This window comes from Cnephaeus nilssonii (assembly GCF_951640355.1).
Source record: "Cnephaeus nilssonii genome assembly, chromosome: 6".
Lineage (NCBI taxonomy): Eukaryota > Metazoa > Chordata > Mammalia > Chiroptera > Vespertilionidae > Cnephaeus > Cnephaeus nilssonii.
The window spans coordinates 31,181,577-31,200,629 of NC_137077.1; the positions used below are offsets into that span (position 1 = coordinate 31,181,577).

The window sequence follows — 19,053 nt, forward strand, 5'->3', positions numbered from 1 at the left end:
GGGTTAGTACTTTTAGATAGTACTTAGAGGATGAGGAGGAATTTACCTTACAAAGAAGAACATGGGAAGGATATTTTAGGCAGAGGGAGATAACATAGGCCTGGCAACACATGAAGCCTGACATATAGTAGGCACTCTATATGAATATTTAATAATTGTGAGATAAATGAATAAAAGGGGGAAAATGAACCTACTATTGAGGGGATGATAAAAAGTGTTTCTCTCTGGTCCAGTTGCACTGTTCTGATCCATTCTGAAAGAAGAAAAGAAAAAGAGGACCAAGGAGTGAGTTCTGTGTCTTTCATGTCATTTTACATAACATGATCCAGCTGGGTGACTTTGATAGTGATGAAGTTTATGTCTGATTTCTTGGTAACCCCATGAACAGTTATCAAAATTTGGTGGTGTTTGATACAAAGGCACCAAAGACACAGCAAAGGGTAAACTTGCTTTAAAGTTGGTAAGGTGACACAATTTTCTCACACAGATGGCTACACAGTGCAAGGAACCCAAGAACTATTCCAGGTCAGATGGTCAAGTTTCTGTGGCCCTCAGATTCCTCCAGAAGTGTTCACCTGTCCGTGATGTCTCCTGATTTGGAGAAGATACTCTCAGGTTCTTCAGAAGCTCCTATTTTCTGATTTTCCAGGATTTTTTATAGCTTCCTCTTCCTCTCAAATATTCTGAAGACTCTGGTTATATGCCTGTCTTATCATCAAGAAGAGTCACTAAAAACAGTCCCAGCAACTTCTTGGGTACTTCCTATAAATCTGAGTAAATTGGAAGTGTACCACTAGCCAGCATGTATAGGTCCAAGCCTTCAGGCCTGCTTTAGTTCTATTCTGGCATGCCCTAAAATAAATTTGCTTTTTAGGATATAATGGTTTTATGACATAAATGCATCAACAAGTAGAACAAGAAGGTACTCTAAAATGTCTTTTAATGCAACCTGGTGTTTTTCTGTCCATTAGTATAAACAAGACAAACTAAAAGGGGTGACAACCTTTGTGACATAGTCATAACAAAAACATCCAAGAGATAAATGTTATTGTAATTATTTCAATTAACAAATATTTAGACCATGAGAATAATACTATTTTGGGCTAGATTTTGACCTCTTGAATGTATGTCCTGCTTGACACCCACTATGTTAATTATGTTTTATTATGCAATACTTGTCACCTGCAAATATAATAACACAATATTCATTTTATTATTAATTATAATCCATTTATTCATTATTTGAAAATGACAAAGATGGGATAGAGGAGGAATGTGGGAAATATACTGAATAGAAATGTTCCTACTGTGAAGGCTAGAGATTACCCTGTATTTATTATCTTTAAGATTCCAAAGTCCCTAGAACTCTATTCTGCCCATACTTTTGGTTTCTGCTGGGAAAAGAGAAAATGAAAAAATAATAGAGCTCCATCTCAGCTACTATATTAGCTAAAGTCAGCCTTACAAATTTCATGACTTAAGATCATATCAAACTGGAGGGAATCTTTGAAATCATTACCTATCTCCTCTGTTTAAAGATATAAACTGAGACTGGGAGCCATAAAAACTATACACTATAGTGGCTTTAGACTAGTGGCTAGTTGTTGGGCAGATTCATCCTATATAATAAAAGTCTAATATGCTAAGTGTCTGGTTGACCGGACTGCGTTCAACCAATCAAAGCATAATATGCTAATGATATGCTAAGGTCACTCAACCGCTTGCTATGACATGCACTGACCACCAGGGGGCAGACAGTCGACCAGTAGCTATGTCGTGCATTGACCACCAGGGGGCAGACGCTCCAACCGGTAGGTTAGCTTGCTGCTGGGGTCTGGTTGATTGGGACTGAGCGAGATGGGCCAGACACACCCTGGAACCCTCCCGTGGTACCTCCCCGGCTGGCCAACCTCCTGCGTCTCTCCCAGGCCCCGATCATGCACCAGTGGGTTCCCTCGGCCTGGCCTGTGCCCTCTTGCAATCAGGGATGCCTCCGGGGATGTCGGAGAGCTAGTTTTGGCCCGATCCCATAGGCCAGGCCAAGGGACCCCACTGATGCATGAATCTGTGCACCAGGCCTCTAGTAGGGAAATAATTTACTATGTATATTTTTAAGCCCCCCCCCCACCTTATTTTTCTGTAATTTCAGTTTTATTCATCAGTGAAGAAAAACTAATCTGTTAAGTAACTTGCTTTCTATAAAATAATAATTCCTGCCATAGAAGGATGAGCTGAGGATTAAATTTAAAAATTAAGTTTATGCAGTCACATATTAAAAGACCTCTAGCGTTATCATCATCATCACCACCAATTACTCATACCAAACCTAGTACTACAAAATATTTGAAGTGGCTTTCATTAAGAGTCACAACTATATTAAAGCTATTAAAATAATAAAATAATTTTAAGTATTAAATTTTATTTTCAGTTTTTTTGGCAGTGCAGGCAAAAAATTATGCATAATTACTTATATGACAATTATCAACAGATAAAAGGCATAATATCAGTTATTTAGAATGACAGATTTTTTGACAGTAAAAAATAGCTTGTCATTTTTTTTACAAGCTATAGTTTACAAATGACACTAAATAGCACAATGTACCCATCAATGATTTTACAGCAAATCCCAAAGCTTTCTTTGATTTTTCATTAAAAAGAAGGGCTTATCGTTGTACTATAACTTAATGAAAATGTTTGCAGTGAATTACTTAACTTATAATCATAGAACCCCAAACTAGGATATAAGTTAGCTTTTCTAGGGAAAGAAATGTATCTCAAGTTAGTAGCCCCCAAAGCTGAATATACTGAGTATCAAATTATTGAATACTTAAGAAACTTTTAACAAAATTCTTGGATCCTGCCCTAGACCTACTGAAACTGATTTTGGGGCATATATATATTTTTAAAAGTATCCAGATGATTCTGATGAGCAGCCAGATCTAGAAATCACCACCTTAAGCTATCTTCTAGCTCACCACTTGTTTTATAGTGATAAAATAAATTCATTAAAGTTTTAAATCATGAAACATTTCAAACAAAATATAAGACCCATTATTCACCATGAAATTTAGTAATTATCAACATTTTTTACCTATTTGCTTCAGATTGTGTTTTAAAATTTACTTTGAGACATGTGTTATAAAAACAGCTTCACCTCTAGTCTGATCCTATCCCTTCACTTTCAGAAATAACCAAGATCCTATATATCAGTCCATGTACATTTTTGTAATTTTATTTAATACTAGAGGCCTGGTGCATGAATTTCATGCATGGTTGGGGTCCCTCAGCCTGGCCGGCAATTGAGGCCAATCCGGGGTGGGGCTGGCTGGTTTCGGGGAGGGACCGCGGGAGGTTGGCTGGCTGGGGGAGGGACTGCAGGAGGTTGGTCAGCCGGGGGAGGGACCACAGGAGGTTGGCTGCCAGCCTAGAGGAGGGAGCTGGCCCTTGGCCCCCTGGGAAAGGGGCTGTGTCTGCCACCACCCACCTCTGGTTCCCCCTCCCAGCCCGGAGCTCGAAGGCCCTGGCAAGGTTGGAAGAGGAGGCAATGGTCACCGGGCTGGGTGAGGAAGGAATAGATGCCAGATGTCGCCACTGCCATCGGCGCCCCACAACCGTGTGGTTCCCTGCCTCCCCCCTCATTCCCTCACTGCCACACCACCACCGCAGTGGGTGGGCAGCCCCTGGTGAAGGGAGAGGACAGGATCGAGACAAACCCTTGTGTCGAGGGCTGACTTTCAATAAATCACAGCGAGGGAGCTGCTCTGCTATGTACAAAACCCTGACCCAGAAGCAGGTCTCTATGAATAATTTAGCACCAGGGGCCAATGAGGACCAGCTGGCCAGGGAGAGGGGCCGCGGGACGTTGGCTGTGGGAGTGCACTGACCACCAAGGGGCAGCTCCTGCATTGAGTGTCTGCCCCCAGTGGTCAGTGTGCATCATAGCGACTGGTCAAGCAGTCGTTCCGGTCATTTGGTCATAATGGTCGCTTAGGCTTTTATATTATACTAGAAGCCTGGTGCACGAAATTCATGCATGGGGGGGGGTGTCCCTCAGCCCAGCCTGCACCGTCTCCAATCTGGGACCCCTTGAAGGATGTCCGATTGCTCGTTTAGGGATCGGGCCTAAACAGGCAGTCGGATATCCCTCTCACAATCCAGGACTGCTGGCTCCCAACTGCTCACCTGCCTGCCCGCCTGATTGCCCCTAACCGCTTCTGCCTGCCAGCCTGATCACCCCCTAACCACTCCCCTGCCAGCCTGGTCTCCCCTAACTCTCCTCCCCTGCCGGCCTAGTCACCCCTAATTGCCCTCCCATGCAGGCCCAGTTTCCCCCAACTGCCCTCCCCTGCTGGCCTGGTCTCCCCCAACTGCCCTTCTCTGCCAGCCTAGTCACCCCTAACTGCCCTCCCCTGCTGGCCAGATTGCCCACAACTACCCTCCCCTGAAGGTCTGGTCCCCCCCAACTGTCCTCCCTTGCAGGCCTGGTCCCCCCCAACTGCTCTTCCCTCTTGGCCTGATTGCCCACAACTGCCCTCCCTTGCAGGCCTGGTCCTTCCCAACTCCCCTCCCCTGCTGGCCATCTTGTGGTAGCCATCTTGTGTCCACATGGGGGCAGCCATCTTTGACCACATGGGGGCAGCCATTTTGTGTGTTGGAGTGATGGTCAATTTGCATATTACTCTTTTATTAGATAGGATAGAGGCCTGGTGCATGGGTGGGGGCTGGCTGGTTTGCCCTGAAGGGTGTCCCAGATCAGGGTGGGGGTTCCCTTGGGGCATTGGGTGGCTTGGGCAACATGCCTGTGGTGGTTTGCAGGCCGGTCACGCCCCCCAGTGACCCAAGCGGAGGCCCTGGTATCTGGGATTTATTTATCATCTATAATTGAAACTTTGTAGCCTTGAGCGGAGACCAGGGCCGTCCAGGGTGGAAGCTTGGCTTCCTCCATTGCCAGGGGCAACCCAAGCCTCCTGCTCTCTCCAGCTCTGTGGTCGCCGCCATAATTGTTGGGTGAATTTGCATACTTGCTCCTGATTGGCTGATGGACGTTGCTTGTGGGCGTAGCAGAGGTATGGTCAATTTGCATGTTTCTCTTTTATTAGATAGGATATAGATGCAGATAACTATAAGTAATACACCATTATTTAGTATTGGTTTAATATATACATTTAAAGTTATTTTTTTTGCCCAATATTATGTTTTTAGATTTGTCCCTAATAATAATAATATAAGTAAGTGTAGTTTATCATGTTAACAGCTTAGTGTTCTTATTGATAAATAGACCATTTATTTATCCATTCCCCAATATTCCCAATAGATTAATGATTATACTATTTACATTTTTTTCAGTGTTGCAAAGAGCAATAATATAGACATCCTTCTAAATGGTTAAGGTTGGCCCATGTAGTTGAGTTTCTCTATGTCTCAAGAAGCAGAAACTTTGAGGGCCTTACTCTTCATCCCCTCTGCATATTTCTGCAGCTTTGCACACACCAGAGGCTTCTTTCTCCAAGTCTCTGCATCTCTCTAAAGGCATCTTTGCTGGTTCCTGGAGAAGCTCTGCAGTGTGCTGAACTGGTTAATAATGCTGAGGAGTTCACATCCCCAGGAGTAACTTTCAACTAATGAGAGATGGGAATGGGTCGAAATACCCCAGCTTTTTTGCTACTCGGTGGGACATTTATGAGATGTGTTCTACCAATTCTCTCAGAGGACTTCTACCTAGCAGGATGCTCCCTAGAGGACCCAGAGGATGCTTGCTCTGCTAGCATGGTGCTGCTGACATTGTAGGCACGCTCAGGGGTGACTGTCCCCTGGAGGATAGAGTTAATTGTAGCAGATGCCGCTCTAGAACCCCACTCCTTATTTCAGATGTGATGATAGCAGTCTGGAATGGAAGAGGCCAGGTTGGGGCACTTAACTGTTAGAAGCAAGTGGGCATAATTAATGTAACAAGCAGCAAGCTAAAGAGGCAACCAAGATGCTTAGACTCTCTAGGATTTGTTGGCAGTGGCTAACATACCATGTTGTTCCCAGGGGCAAGATAGATGGTCACTCAATGAGGGGGTGGCTTAATTTATATAAGCCAGCCATAGGCTGACTGCCTATTTTTGTAAAAGAGAAACTTATTTAAAACCAACAATGCCCATTCATTTATATATTGTCTGTAGCTATGTTCACACTACAACCGCAGAGTTGAGTAGTTGATGGAGATGGTATGGCCTGCAAAATCTATTTACTCTTGGGATCTTTAAAGAAAACATTTGCTGATACCTGCTGTACAACATTTAAATTTAATATGATTATGAATATAGTCATTTTAAAACTACAATCTTGCTATTTGTTCCATCTGGTCTATGTTCTTTTTGGGGGGTGGAGGGAGAGACTTAATTCAGTATAGCTTTAGTATTATATTTCATCTCCACTATTGCCATATTAGCTATTTTTCTTTGTTTTATAGTTGTTCATTAGTTGTTTTTTTATCTTATTGCAATCTATCTTCAAATATTATTATACCACTATAATTTAAAAGTCTTAGAATAATGAAAGTCTGTTTCCTCTGTCCCTTCCTTTGTGTTATTGTCATACATTTTACTTCTCCATATGGTATAAACCCCATGATATATTGTTATTGTTTGTACTTTAAACAATTATCTGTTAAGGAGTGTAGAAAAGAAGTATTGTATTATATTAAACAATTTCTGTGATCTGTATTGCTTTGTGTGATTCTGAGTTTACCACTGAGTATTATTCTTCAGCCTAAGTGCAAGTCAGCTTGTGTTTTCCTAAAAATGTATATTACCTTCATTATAAAGAATACGGTTTGCTGACTTCACTGGTGAATTCTGCCTAACATTTATAGAAGAATTAACACCGATACGTCACAATCTCTTCCAAATAGAAGAGGAGGGACTTTCCAACTCATCCTATGAGACCAGAATTAACCTAATGCCAAACCAGATAAAAACAACATAATCAATGAAAACTGCAAACTGTTATCCCTTATGAATATAAATGAAAAAAAAATCTTAAACAACATCTGTTTGAATGGCTATGATAAAAACGACAAGAGATAAGTATTGGTGAGGATGTGAAGTAAAGGGAACTCTTGACAGAGAGATGCAGGTATTAGAGTTGGGAGTGAAGGCACACCTGGAACCAGTATTTGGGGTGAGGGAAGGAAGGTAATAAAGAAATATGGGCAGGGCTTTGGCATTGTCTTGTGCAGAAGGTATTTGTACTTCTCTTTAGTTATGATGGTTGAATCTGAAGATATATGCCATTTAGGAAAAGTCTCAATTAGTGTTTTCTTTTTTTATTGAGCAGTATACAGCTACTATTATCTATACTCTGTCACAGACCTATTGGGTGCATTTTTATTTTACCTTAAATTATTATCCATATTTCCCACTTTTTTATATATCTGTGCATATTCTGCGTAAGATCCTCAGATCTATTTTCCATTTTACTTTTTAATTTGTATCTAATCTGCTTTTTATTATATCCATTGAGTCTATAACTCAATAACTGTGTACATTATTTCTTGACATCATTGGTTCTTTTTCAATTTGTCTTTATGATAGTGTCATTCTTGCCTTATTATTTCTATTTTATTTTAAATCATTTAAGGCCTATTTACTTTTATAGATTTTTCATAATTTTCTGTAATCTTAAATTTTGGGGTTATGTGTATTTAACCTTGATTATAAAGGATTTTCCCCTTGTGTTTTTAAACTTCTTTTGATTGTGAGTTCAGCAGCAGTGTGTGAGTGTGTGTGTGGGTGTGGGTGTGTGTGTAAGAGAGGGAGAGATATCTAAATTAGCTTTAGTTTTGGAAGGATTTCCCCTAAAGTGTTTTGAATTCCCATTTGCTTACACAAGGTCCATTGTATTAGTTTTTCCCCTCATATTTCTTGGTTTGAAACTTCTTATGTCTCCCCAAACATGTGAAATCAATATGCATTTGCTCATGGCTCTGGTATTAATTTTTTCATGGTGATTTTTTTTACTTCATGACCAGTGCCCCAGGTAGAGGCAAGGTTCCTTGTCATTTCCCTTGCCCAATGAGTGTGTGTTTCTCCAGTATTTCTTTTCACTGAGGATGAAGCCATTGATGGTTCTGGCTTGTAGGGTTCTCATTTATGCCTTCCTACTCAAGTATGCCCAAAGCTTCATCTCTTTTTGATATGTATTGAGTTTTAAACTCAAATTTGTAGCTATTAGGTCCTATTTCAGACCACCACAATATCTTCTACACATGCACCTACAAGATTTCAGGCCCACTTTTACTCCAACAGCTGAGCATTTTTCTTTCTTTCTTGTAACTCCATTTTTCTGTTTCTCCTCATTATTCCTAGAGGGAGATGCATTTAATTTCTTTCAGTGGTCGGCAAACTCATTAGTCAACAGAGCCAAATATGAATAGTACAATGATTGAAATTTCTTTTGAGAGCAAAATTTTTTAAACTTAAATTTCTTCTAACGCCACTTCTTCAAAATAGACTCGCCCAGGCCGTGGTATTTTGTGGAAGAGCCACACTCAAGGGGCCAAAGAGCCACATGTGGCTCGTGAGCCACAGTTTGCCAACCACGGTCTTAGGTTAATAAAATGGAATATAGTGAAATTAAGTTTCCAAATCTTTTAGGAAAATTGAGATGAATTATGGAATACTTTAGTGCATCACGTAGCTAACATATATCCCTTTTGAGAAGAAATGGCACCTGATAATACAAAGTTATTTTGTCTGAACGAATGAGAATACTATTTTATTGTGTTACTAATTGAAAGATGTCTTTAGGCTTAGGTAAGGAGATGGGATTGAAATTTGATTATCATCTTTAACCTAATCTTTTTGGATTAAAGTTCATTCACTTCATTTTTTCATGGCATGAAGCAAGCATGTACATGTGTAGTACTTGGTAATCTTTAATCCCAAGGAATGAAAAAAATATATATATACTAGGAGCCCAGTGCACAAATTTGTGCACCTTGAAAGAAACTGTGGGCCGTGAGGCTGTGGTGAACATGGGCGGGTCTCGGCCCATCCTCTGTGCCCCCGCCCGGCCCCTCTCGCCACAGCCCCTGGCCCCTGTCTGCTGGCATCTCCCCTCCTGCCACCACCGCTGCTCCCATGCGCTGATAACGCTGGTCCTGCTCTCACCCGCTGATGGTGTGGAGCTATTGGGGCCCGGCACCTGCAGCGGGTGCAAGCGGTGGTTGCTGCTCCAATCACCTCTCAGGAACAGGAGGAGGTGGAGAAGCCCTCAGGGGCGATCAGGGCCGGCAGCTGCTGCTCACACCCACTGACTGCACTGAGTGAGAGTGATCAGGACCAGTGCTGGGCACCAGCAGTGGGTGCGAGCACTGGGCAGTACTGTGGTGCATGGGAGTAAGGAATTTTCAATAACCATCAGAGGCTCGCCCCAATGACAGTGACCGATGCCCTGCCTTGGTCTGGCACCCCCGCTCACGTGCTCCACCATCCTGCCATGGCTGATGCCCGCCATGTTCCGTGCTCTGCTGCCAATGCCCACCGTGTTCTGCGCACACCCCCTGGTGGCCAGTTCACATCATAGGGACCAGTTGTTGGGTTGTTCTGCCGTTTGGTCTATTTGCATATTAGGGATTATATTTGCTATTGTTTTTCTAAATTTAAATATAGCAATCTGGAAATCTCATGGGGTCTGGTTCCCTGTGTTAAACTCAGTGCTAGTATCCATAAGTAGTTGGTTCACTGGATCCCAATTGACACAGAAATGTGCTTTAATAAAATATGCAATATGTTACCAGTCTTTTGTTTTCCTTATTAAATGTGGTCCTTGATTAGTTTAGTGGGAATATTATGCTGGGAACTAACTGTTCAAATTTAAACATTGAAGAAGAGTGCTGATATTTATTGAATACTTGCATCAGAGGTTCAGGCACCCAATACTTATCTCATTTTATTTGTATATCAACTATGCATTTAAGTATTATTGCATATTTTTTCAGATGAAGGAGCTGAGGCTTAGATACGTTTATAAATTTATTCAAAGTGATATAACTAATAATGATGTGTATGACTCCAAAGCATCTGCTCTTTGCACTATGGCACTTACAGTAAAGCAAGAGTTTTTGAAAAAGTGAAAAGACAAACTATCAGAATGAATTTTCAGTTAAAATGTTACTCTTTTTAAATCAGACAAGGATTTGATGCAGGGAATAAGGAGCTTGCAAATCATCGGAAGGTCTAAACAGGGGCAGGGAACCTTTTTTTTTGCAAATGGCCATTTGGATATTTGTAACATTATTCTCGGGCCATACAAAATTATCAACTTAAAAATTAGCCTGCTATATTTGGTCAGACATTTAAGTAACTCACCCCTAATGCCTTGGCAGGGCCAGACCAAATGATTAAGAGCGCCTTATATGGCCCTTGGGCTGGATGTTCCCCACCCCTAGTTTAGAAGAACAGCCTCTGGGTTAGAACTCCAAGAAAAACTCCTGGAGAAATAACATAGAATTGGCCCACCAGGGGAGTCACAATTGGTAAGGTAGGAATCAGGAAGCCACCATTTGCACTGCAAGCACTTGGGTCACCTTTTAGGTGTGACTCAGGTTAGGGCACTGCATCCACAATTGTTGGCTCCACAGTCATGCTGTGCCTATTAGATCTCTCTCCACAAAACAGTGATTACCCCTCATCTTGCTTCTTGGTATAGGGACATCTGCTAACACTACTACAGCAAAGCTTAGTATTTCCAGGACTGTGCTTGCCAGCATGGTTAAAAATCGTGGTCTTTGCTTCACTTACACTTTCCAAATCTTTCACAAGTTATCTGATGGGTCAGACCCAAAGCATATCTAGAACCCTAGCTGCAAGGGAGTCTAGCAAGTATAATTTTTAAACTTTGTAGGCTCTGCTGCACATAAAGACACAATAGAAGATGGATGGAATAATTATTGAATACCAATTCACTGTATTCACTTTTCTGGGGATAATAATGGAAAGACTAATGGGGATATTCCTCCAGAGATATGAATTTGGAAAAGTTGGGAAAGTAAATCCATGTAAGACAATAAGGAAAACCTCCCAGGGAAGAGATTGATAATATTATTTTTCTAAGAAATGCATCATGGAAAACCTCCATGGTGGGGAGGGGATGGTGATATTTAACTAGAACAAAACAAAAAATATACATTTCAAATTACAATTTCTCCATGATTTATCATTCTTAAACATTTTATTTTTACTTGTTGAAGTCAAATTTACTTGATAATAGTTTTTCTAATTGAAAATAAAATATATTAAGCCTCTAAATAAGTTTCAGCATTACTGTTAATAATATGAATTAATATATGTACAATACCTTTCTGAGAAAGTTCAAAATATTTTGTAAAAACCCATAGTCAGAAAAGTGATTTTATTTCCTCTGTTTAATTGCCAATAGCCTTCTCCATATATGGTACTATCAACTTTAATCCTCTTCAGGATTTCTACACTATTTCACTATACCCCATATTATTAGCCTAAAGAAATAAATGCATATTCTTATAGGAGCAACTGAATTCCTTGCAAATAGTTACATGGAATCAACCCAAAATAGGAAGTAGGCTATGAAGTTGTACTAAGACTCCTGCCTGATTCTCATTAGACTCATTCTACATTCTTAGGTCCTAGGCACATGGGTTCTGTAATGGAGTTGCCATTTCAGGTTTGCAGGGGGTACAGGAGAAACATGATAGGCAATAGCAGGAAGGAATGGCTCACTCATAAACAATCTACTGAACTTTTGAATTAATTATGTTTGAGCGTCTAAAAGGAAGAGTGGGTAAATGTGCTCTCGTTTTCTTTTCTTCAGTTTCCTGTTGCATTATGTGGCTTCTTGAATGTTGCATAATATAAATCATCTGACCACTAGAAGACAAGTTTTAGCTTGCAAACTCAGCAGATTTACTTAATTTTATTTTTCCAGTAGAGTATCTGTACCAATTCAAGCCAAGAGAGTATCTCATGTCACCTAATGCAACAAATAGGTCCTGGAGCATTTGCGGCAATATCCACAATATTGGCAGACCAATGTTTCCTTTCCTCTGCCAAGCACCATCAACATTATTCTTGGGTGGATCTGAATCTGAACAGTACAGAGTTTCCATTACATCGTCCTAATTGTTAAAAAGTGGGCTTGCTATAATTCTTTAAAACTAGTCTGTTTAGTTGTAGTTGTTACCATAACATCAGATTGAAATACTGTTTCTCTCTGTTGGTTTGGCCACAGCATAGCAGCCAGCCTAGTAGCGTTGAGGCATTAGGAAGGCAGAGCAATCCACAGTCAACAGTATGAATGGAACAATTCACACTGTTGTACATAGATATAGAGGTTAAACCCAAACACATGAAAAAGTGATGCTGGAAGCACTTGGGAACAGCTGGGCCAGATGAATAACTCAATTGGATGCCATGAGGAACAAATTAAACAACTGACTGGAGACCAGGCTGCTCCTGTGACAGACACTTTAATCAGGAAGTCAAAAGCTGATTGACAAGATGAAAAGCGGGATGACATGAAAAATGGAAACAGAAGGAACAACACAAGAAAAGGGCACCCCGGGTCAGCATGCTGACAAAAATAATCAAGTACGACAGGCCATAATCCAATCTTCGAATGTTTGGCATGGTGCTAGTTATGAGAATCTGCAGCCAAGAGGAAAGAAAACTATTATTAAGCAAAGAAATTATCTGGCTTTCTAGAACTCACTATTACATGTTCACTGGAGGATTTTCTTTTTCCTTTTTTAAAAAAAAACAAACATAATGGCTTTTGTTGAGTTTCATAAGATCAATTAAAAAGTGCTAATATGTTTGGATAGAAAGCCTTAGGAAGACAATGTATAATAATGTTTTAAATTCATAATTAAATAGGCAATGTACATATTGATTGCCTCAAATCACAGAGTGCAGGACCTTCTCTTCCTCTTCTATGGAAGGCATAGAGGAAGAAGAGGTAACGGTTACTGAGAGGAGGTTTTTGTGGCCCACTTAATAACTCTTACACAGGATTCTTACTGCTGAATTACTGTTGGAATCCAAGGCCCCACTTCATGCCAGAGAAGAAATTTGTCTGTGTTACTTGATTAATCTCTAATATGCCTCAGAATACCACCTGCATCCCCAAAGATACATTTGGAGAGGAATTATCTGAAGAATGGAATGATGAACAGTTGTGGTTTTTTGTTATTGTTTGTTTTTTTAAAATAGAGATTTCATAAGAGTTTCTCATTCCTGGGGTAAATGTGTACATGTATGCTATATGGCTTAGATCAGGTAGAACTTTTATTTCAATAGCAAATAGTTTACCAGAGGAAGGACCAGAAGTCTGAGCACCTTTGCAGAGTTTAGGCGCTGTGACTTTGCACCTTTTCAATAGATCATCTGCCCTTTGGAAAATAAAAATCTTGCACAGTTACCATCCAAAGACCAACGGACGCTATCTCTCTTGGATTTCTACACTGGAGTTAAACCAACATCTCAAGGGAAAAGAAGAGTTGTTTTAATTCATTGTTTTAGTCCACTGGTTTTCAAACTATGTTTCAAATCTCTGGGGGTTTTGAAAGAAAAGTATGGTCATGAAAGACATGTTTCACTTGTATCTACTCCATTACCTTCAGGTCCCATAGGTCTAAGAGTTCTGGGGTATTAAAAACACAGTGGAAAGGTTTCCTGACCTTGAAAATGTATAAAAGAAGAAAAACATCACTTTATTAATATTATTAAGTGAGGTGCCTACTATTCGAGTGAACATGTTAAGCTCAAACCGGAGGACCAAGCTGACATACTTCATAAGGATAAAGTACCTGATAGAAAGTCAAACTGAATATCTTACCTATAGATTTCTAGATGTGCAGGGTCATAGATGATCGTTTTTCATTTTATATAATTTTCTTGAGTGCATCGTTCTAAATCTTAAAACTTGAATCTTACTTCTACCATATAGTTAAATTCTCCTGAGTCCCAGTTCCCCAAAAAGCTAGCTACTTCTTTCGTTGGCCTTCATGGACATGTGTCTAAACTCTCAGATAAACAACTTAAAAGGCCTTTAACTCTGCTATGAGCTCAGGACTGACCCTTAGACTTACTAATGTAAAGACATCTTAAAATATTACAAATTTGAGTAAATCCTCAGAGATAAAAGCCACATGTTATCAAGCATGGTAGGAGAAAAAAAATGTGTTCAGTGAATTTCTATTCTGGCTTCACCCTGACCTTTTAGAAGGTCTGACCTATCATGCTCCACCTGTTTACTATAAAATGAACCTATGGCCCTAGCCAGTTTGGCTCAGTGGATAGAGTGTCAGCCTGCGGACTCAAGGGTCCCAGGTTCGATTCCGGTCAAGGGCATATACCTTGGTTGTGGGCCCATACCCAGTAGGGAGTGTGCAGGAGACAGCTGATCGATGTTTCTCTCTCATTGATGTTTGTAACTCTCTATCCCTCTCCCTTCCTCTCTGTAAAAAAATCAATAAAATATAATTTAAAGTAAAATAAAATAAAATGAACCTATGTATATTAACCTAAAATAACCTGGGTGACCTTGCCTTATACCTACTTTTGCTTTGATCATGCCTCCACCTGTCTCTAAACTTTTCAATAATCCCAATGGGACCCAAGGTTTATATGTGCTCACCCCAGTCGTGGTCTTCACCCAGATTCTTGGCTTCATCGGTTCTTGATTCCAGTATCATTGTCTCCTTCAACAGGTACTTCCTGATCCTGATATTGTAGGACTCAGTTTCCATCCCCAACTACTCAGTATATTTTGACCTCATGGAAAGTTGGGGACAGAGTGTAATGGATGTCAGTAGTGAGGTGCAGAATTGAGACAAGTGCATCATTCACAGTATTATTGTTTTGTTATTATTGTTGTTATTATTAGGCATTTTCTTCAAAGAATGATAAAATAGGATCTGATATTTATAATAAGACTTATTGTTGAAAATGTACAACATTCTGAGAAGAGAAAACTTAATATGTAATATAAGATAGTTCACTTAATTTGACATAGCATTGATGATTTGGGTGATGTGAAATATTTGTTGAATAGTGAGATCTTTGACTTTTCCCGTGCCATCAATCTTTACAATCTACCAACAACCAAGGTTTATCATTTATTTTCATTATGAAATATGTTTCTTATTTGGTTTCCATTTCATTTCTAATAATGCTGTTGGAAGCCTCAGATTTTATATGATATGTGAAGGAAAGGCTGAATCAAAGATACAAAGTACTGAGAAGAGTATAGTACCTTCTATATCATGTATTTACAAATAAAAACAAAACAAGATTTAAAAATATATAAGTGTAGGAAAGTTTGACAAAGTTTTGGATTTTCCTTTGGTGACTATTTCAGTGTCCTTTAAAAAAATCAAATATAAATTTTCTGCAATGCCCTAATTTTATAGTACCCTAAACATATCTCTAGGTTTAATTAAATAATCCATCATTATATGAGGATTATAGTAATATACTTCTTCACAACCTCTGAAATTATATGTGAAATGAAGAATAATTTAGAAGAATATAGTCTAATATAGAATTCGCACATAGCTGATAATTTAATTTCTCAACCTCTTTTATTTTTGAAATGATCTGGTTTAAAAAATTATCAACAACTAGCTATTGATAAATCTGTAGTCTTAATCTTGTATTAGATGTCCTTTACTATCTGGTGACACAAAAGAAGAAAATGGCATTAAATATATATATATATAATTGATTTCAGAGAGGAAAGGAGAGGGAGAGAGCGATAACATTAATGATGATATTTCTGATTGGCTGCCTTCTGCATGCTCACACTGGGGTTCAAGCCCACAACCTGGCATGAACCGTGACCTGGTTCATAGGTCGATGCTCAACCACTGAGCCACGCCGGCCGGGTGAAAACTAATATTCTTTAATTTACTACCATGTGCTGAGAACTTTAATACACTGTTCCATTTAATCCTACAAATATGATGAGGCAGAAATTTTAAATAATGTGAATAAACTGCTCAAGGTCACATAGTGAGTAAATGGCAAAGCCAAGTTTCAAAACCGGATCTACCTGTCCCTCCAGATTGGTCTAGAATATGAGGTAGAGAACAACAGACATGGGATATTCAAGACCCCATTGTTGACAAAGATTAAGGAAGTGGAGAGATCAGAGAATAACCAGTCACTTGGGAAATCTCACATAATGAGTCTGACACCAGAGGCTAAAAATGATTAGGGACTAAGGCCATGTTCATACCCTAAATAAAAATGAAACATTCACTCTTTCAATAGATTCTTAGTCTGGTAGGTTGCTTAATGACCAAAAATCCCTCCCATCTCAGTATGCATATTCTTTTGATTAGTGATTTTTACCTTTCTTCCCATCCAGGGTTAGAGCTGTTTCTCCACCTCCTAGACTGGACTGAACCTATGACTCTCTTGGACCAGCAGGACGTAGCAGAAGAGACATATTCAAGTACAAATCCCAGAGACTGGCCCTTGAGGTACCTTGAAGATTCTGCACGTGCCCTCCTGGAATGATGGGCTGAGATCACAATATAAGTAAGCCAGCCTGACTGACTAGAGGAGGAAAGGGTTTATACAAGAGAATGTAGACTTCCCAGCCACAGTCAATCCCATCATGAGGCATGCAAGTGAGGCCATTTGAACCTTCTATTTCAGATGACTCTCCAGCATGAACAAGCACATGAAACCAGCCATCCTAACCAACCTGCAGACCTATATAGGAGGTAAGAAACCATTATTGTTTAAGTCACTAGATTTCAGGGTGGTTTGTTGCACAGAAATGGTTAACTAACACAGAAATCATTACATAGAGGTGGGGTGCTGTCATAACAAAAATAAAAAACATATGGCATTGGCTTTGGTAATGGGGGAGATTGGTGACTAGGAAGAATGTGAGGAGATGATGAGTAGATGCTGGGAGATGAATAAGGAAATTACTATTGAGGGTGGAAAAAGGACCACCCTTGTTATATATTGGCCAAACAAATGGCAAAATGTTCTTTGCTACGGTTGGAAGATACGAATTTTCCCTAATGAACTCGTGGATCTGGCTAGGGGATTTCCAGGCAGAATGTTACAACTGTGACTTGGCTTTTTATAGCTATGTATAATGAAATGCAGGAAGAGAGAGATTAACTAAAGAAAGAACTATTCAGTGTGCAAGTAGAGCTTAGAGAAAATATAGAAGACCCAGGATGTGCTTGATTTGAAAAGATTATCAAAGAAAATGAAAATGTGAGTTAAAAATTACATTCAGTCAAATGGGGCCGCATGGGTGTGGCCATAAAATCTTTTCATAAGAGCCCAGAATGATTTAAAGTGGTGTCTAGTTGTCGTTTCACTTAAATAGAACATCTTCGGTGAATCCAGACATATCACCCAACTTGGACACATCAGGAAAATTAGAGGAAGGCCTGTCTTGATAAGAATAGTGAGCCTCGCTATTATCCATTAGAGTAGACTTTAATCTGAGATATCTCATAAGGAATGTTAAAGAGGCTGTCTTGAGGTGGATGAAAAGGGACAGAGGCCATTTAAGAAACTTCTGGGCCATCAACTTCCTACAAGCACAAAGCTGACTGAGAGAACTAGCAAATGTGAGCTAGTTCTTATAGAAAGGAAGGACTTCTAAGAGAGCTGAACAGCCCTACAGCATGGCTCAGTGTTTGAGCATCGACCTATGAACCAGGAGGTCATGGTTCAAAGCCTGGTCGGTCAGGGCACATGCTGTGGTTGTGGGCTGGATCCCCAGTAGGGGACGTGCAGGAGGCAGCCAATTGATGATTCTCATCATTGATGTTTCTATCTCCCTCTCCCTCTCCTTTCCTCTCTCTGAAATCAATAAAATATATATTTAAAAAAAATAAGAGAGCTGATCAGTCTAGAGTGTAGGAACAAAATGGGTTAGAGAACCACTTCAAAGGATAAGAAGTAGGCCCTTAATCAGGCAACATGCCCTTGTCCCAGGACATGGCCTGTTTTGATTTCACAATTGCTACAGACCAGTGACTGCTATGTACTTCCAGTTCTTCGTCTTTTTAAAAAGGCATATCCAGTGTGCTTATCTTACCTTTGTCTCACCTTCGTGTCTTAGATATTTGGGTGGGAGAGGGCAGATACCTTATAGTTCCAGTTTACAGATCTCTGGAGAACTGAAGGGCTCCACAGAGAAATCTCATTTGTGTGTAGACTAGAAGGGTAGCACAAACTGGTGAATTTCAAGCCTGGTGTAATACCTGGGGTGAGGCTTTTGCAGGTAGTGGGCCAGGAGTAAGCATCTTTTACAAGTGGGAGGATTGTGAACAATTTGCGGCCAGATGGTAGAGTAATTGTTTCATGTGGTAAATTGTTTCGTGGCCACAAATGCCACCCATCTTAGTATGCACAGGCTGCTCCTTTCATCCAGAGACCGGCTCTATTTCTCCAGTCCCTAGACAGGACTGGCCTGGCGTTTTGCTTTAACCAATAGAGTGTGGCAGAAGTGACAAGGTGTGAGTTTGAAACCTGACAAATGTGATCAATGCAGTAAATAGAAAGAACAAGGGGCTGTGAGGGGCTCAGGAATCCCACAGAGCCAAATTTGCCCTCTCTGGAAGCTGCTGGAATGATTCAGCAACACTAAGGCAGAGTCTGAAGAAGATTCTTTGACAATGGTTATTAGGAACCAAAAGGAATGCAAGCGTATGTCACTGGTATTTGCTGAGGTGCTAGGGTCTAGGCCTACCTACGTGTTGCTGGTGAACTAAGCTTTTAAGCACAAAGTCTAGCACTTAGTAAGCACTTGATGTTAGCTATAATTATTACTCTTTTTTTTGAAAGGCATGGAAATATGCAATTATAAGCAAATTTAAGAGTAGACTCACATCTGTATTTTTGGAAAGGGTCAATACAAATACTGCGAAAATGCTTCTAAATCCAAAAAAAAGATTGTAAGGGAGAAAAGGTTGCATATATGTGCACAATCCCTTATCTGAAGCCCCCGAGGCCAGATGGGCTTCAGAAGTCAGAAAGTTTAGAGGGG

The 19,053-nt window shown here is 40.1% G+C and overlaps 1 protein-coding gene across 2 annotated transcripts in view; it reads left to right on the forward strand.

The window, feature by feature from the left end:
• LOC307101811 (uncharacterized protein) overlaps positions 1 to 16,774 on the forward strand; it is a 59,996-nt gene extending 43,222 nt beyond the window's left edge. Inside the window, exons 3-4 of one of the 2 annotated variants that reach the window (XM_079775245.1) lie at positions 16,396 to 16,568; positions 16,689 to 16,774. In XM_079775245.1, coding sequence (XP_079631371.1) covers positions 16,396 to 16,547 — 152 coding nt within the window. In that variant the 3' untranslated portion in view covers positions 16,548 to 16,568; positions 16,689 to 16,774. The other variant, XM_079775244.1, reaches the window with a different exon arrangement.
• The last annotated feature ends 2,279 nt before the right edge of the window (positions 16,775 to 19,053 follow it).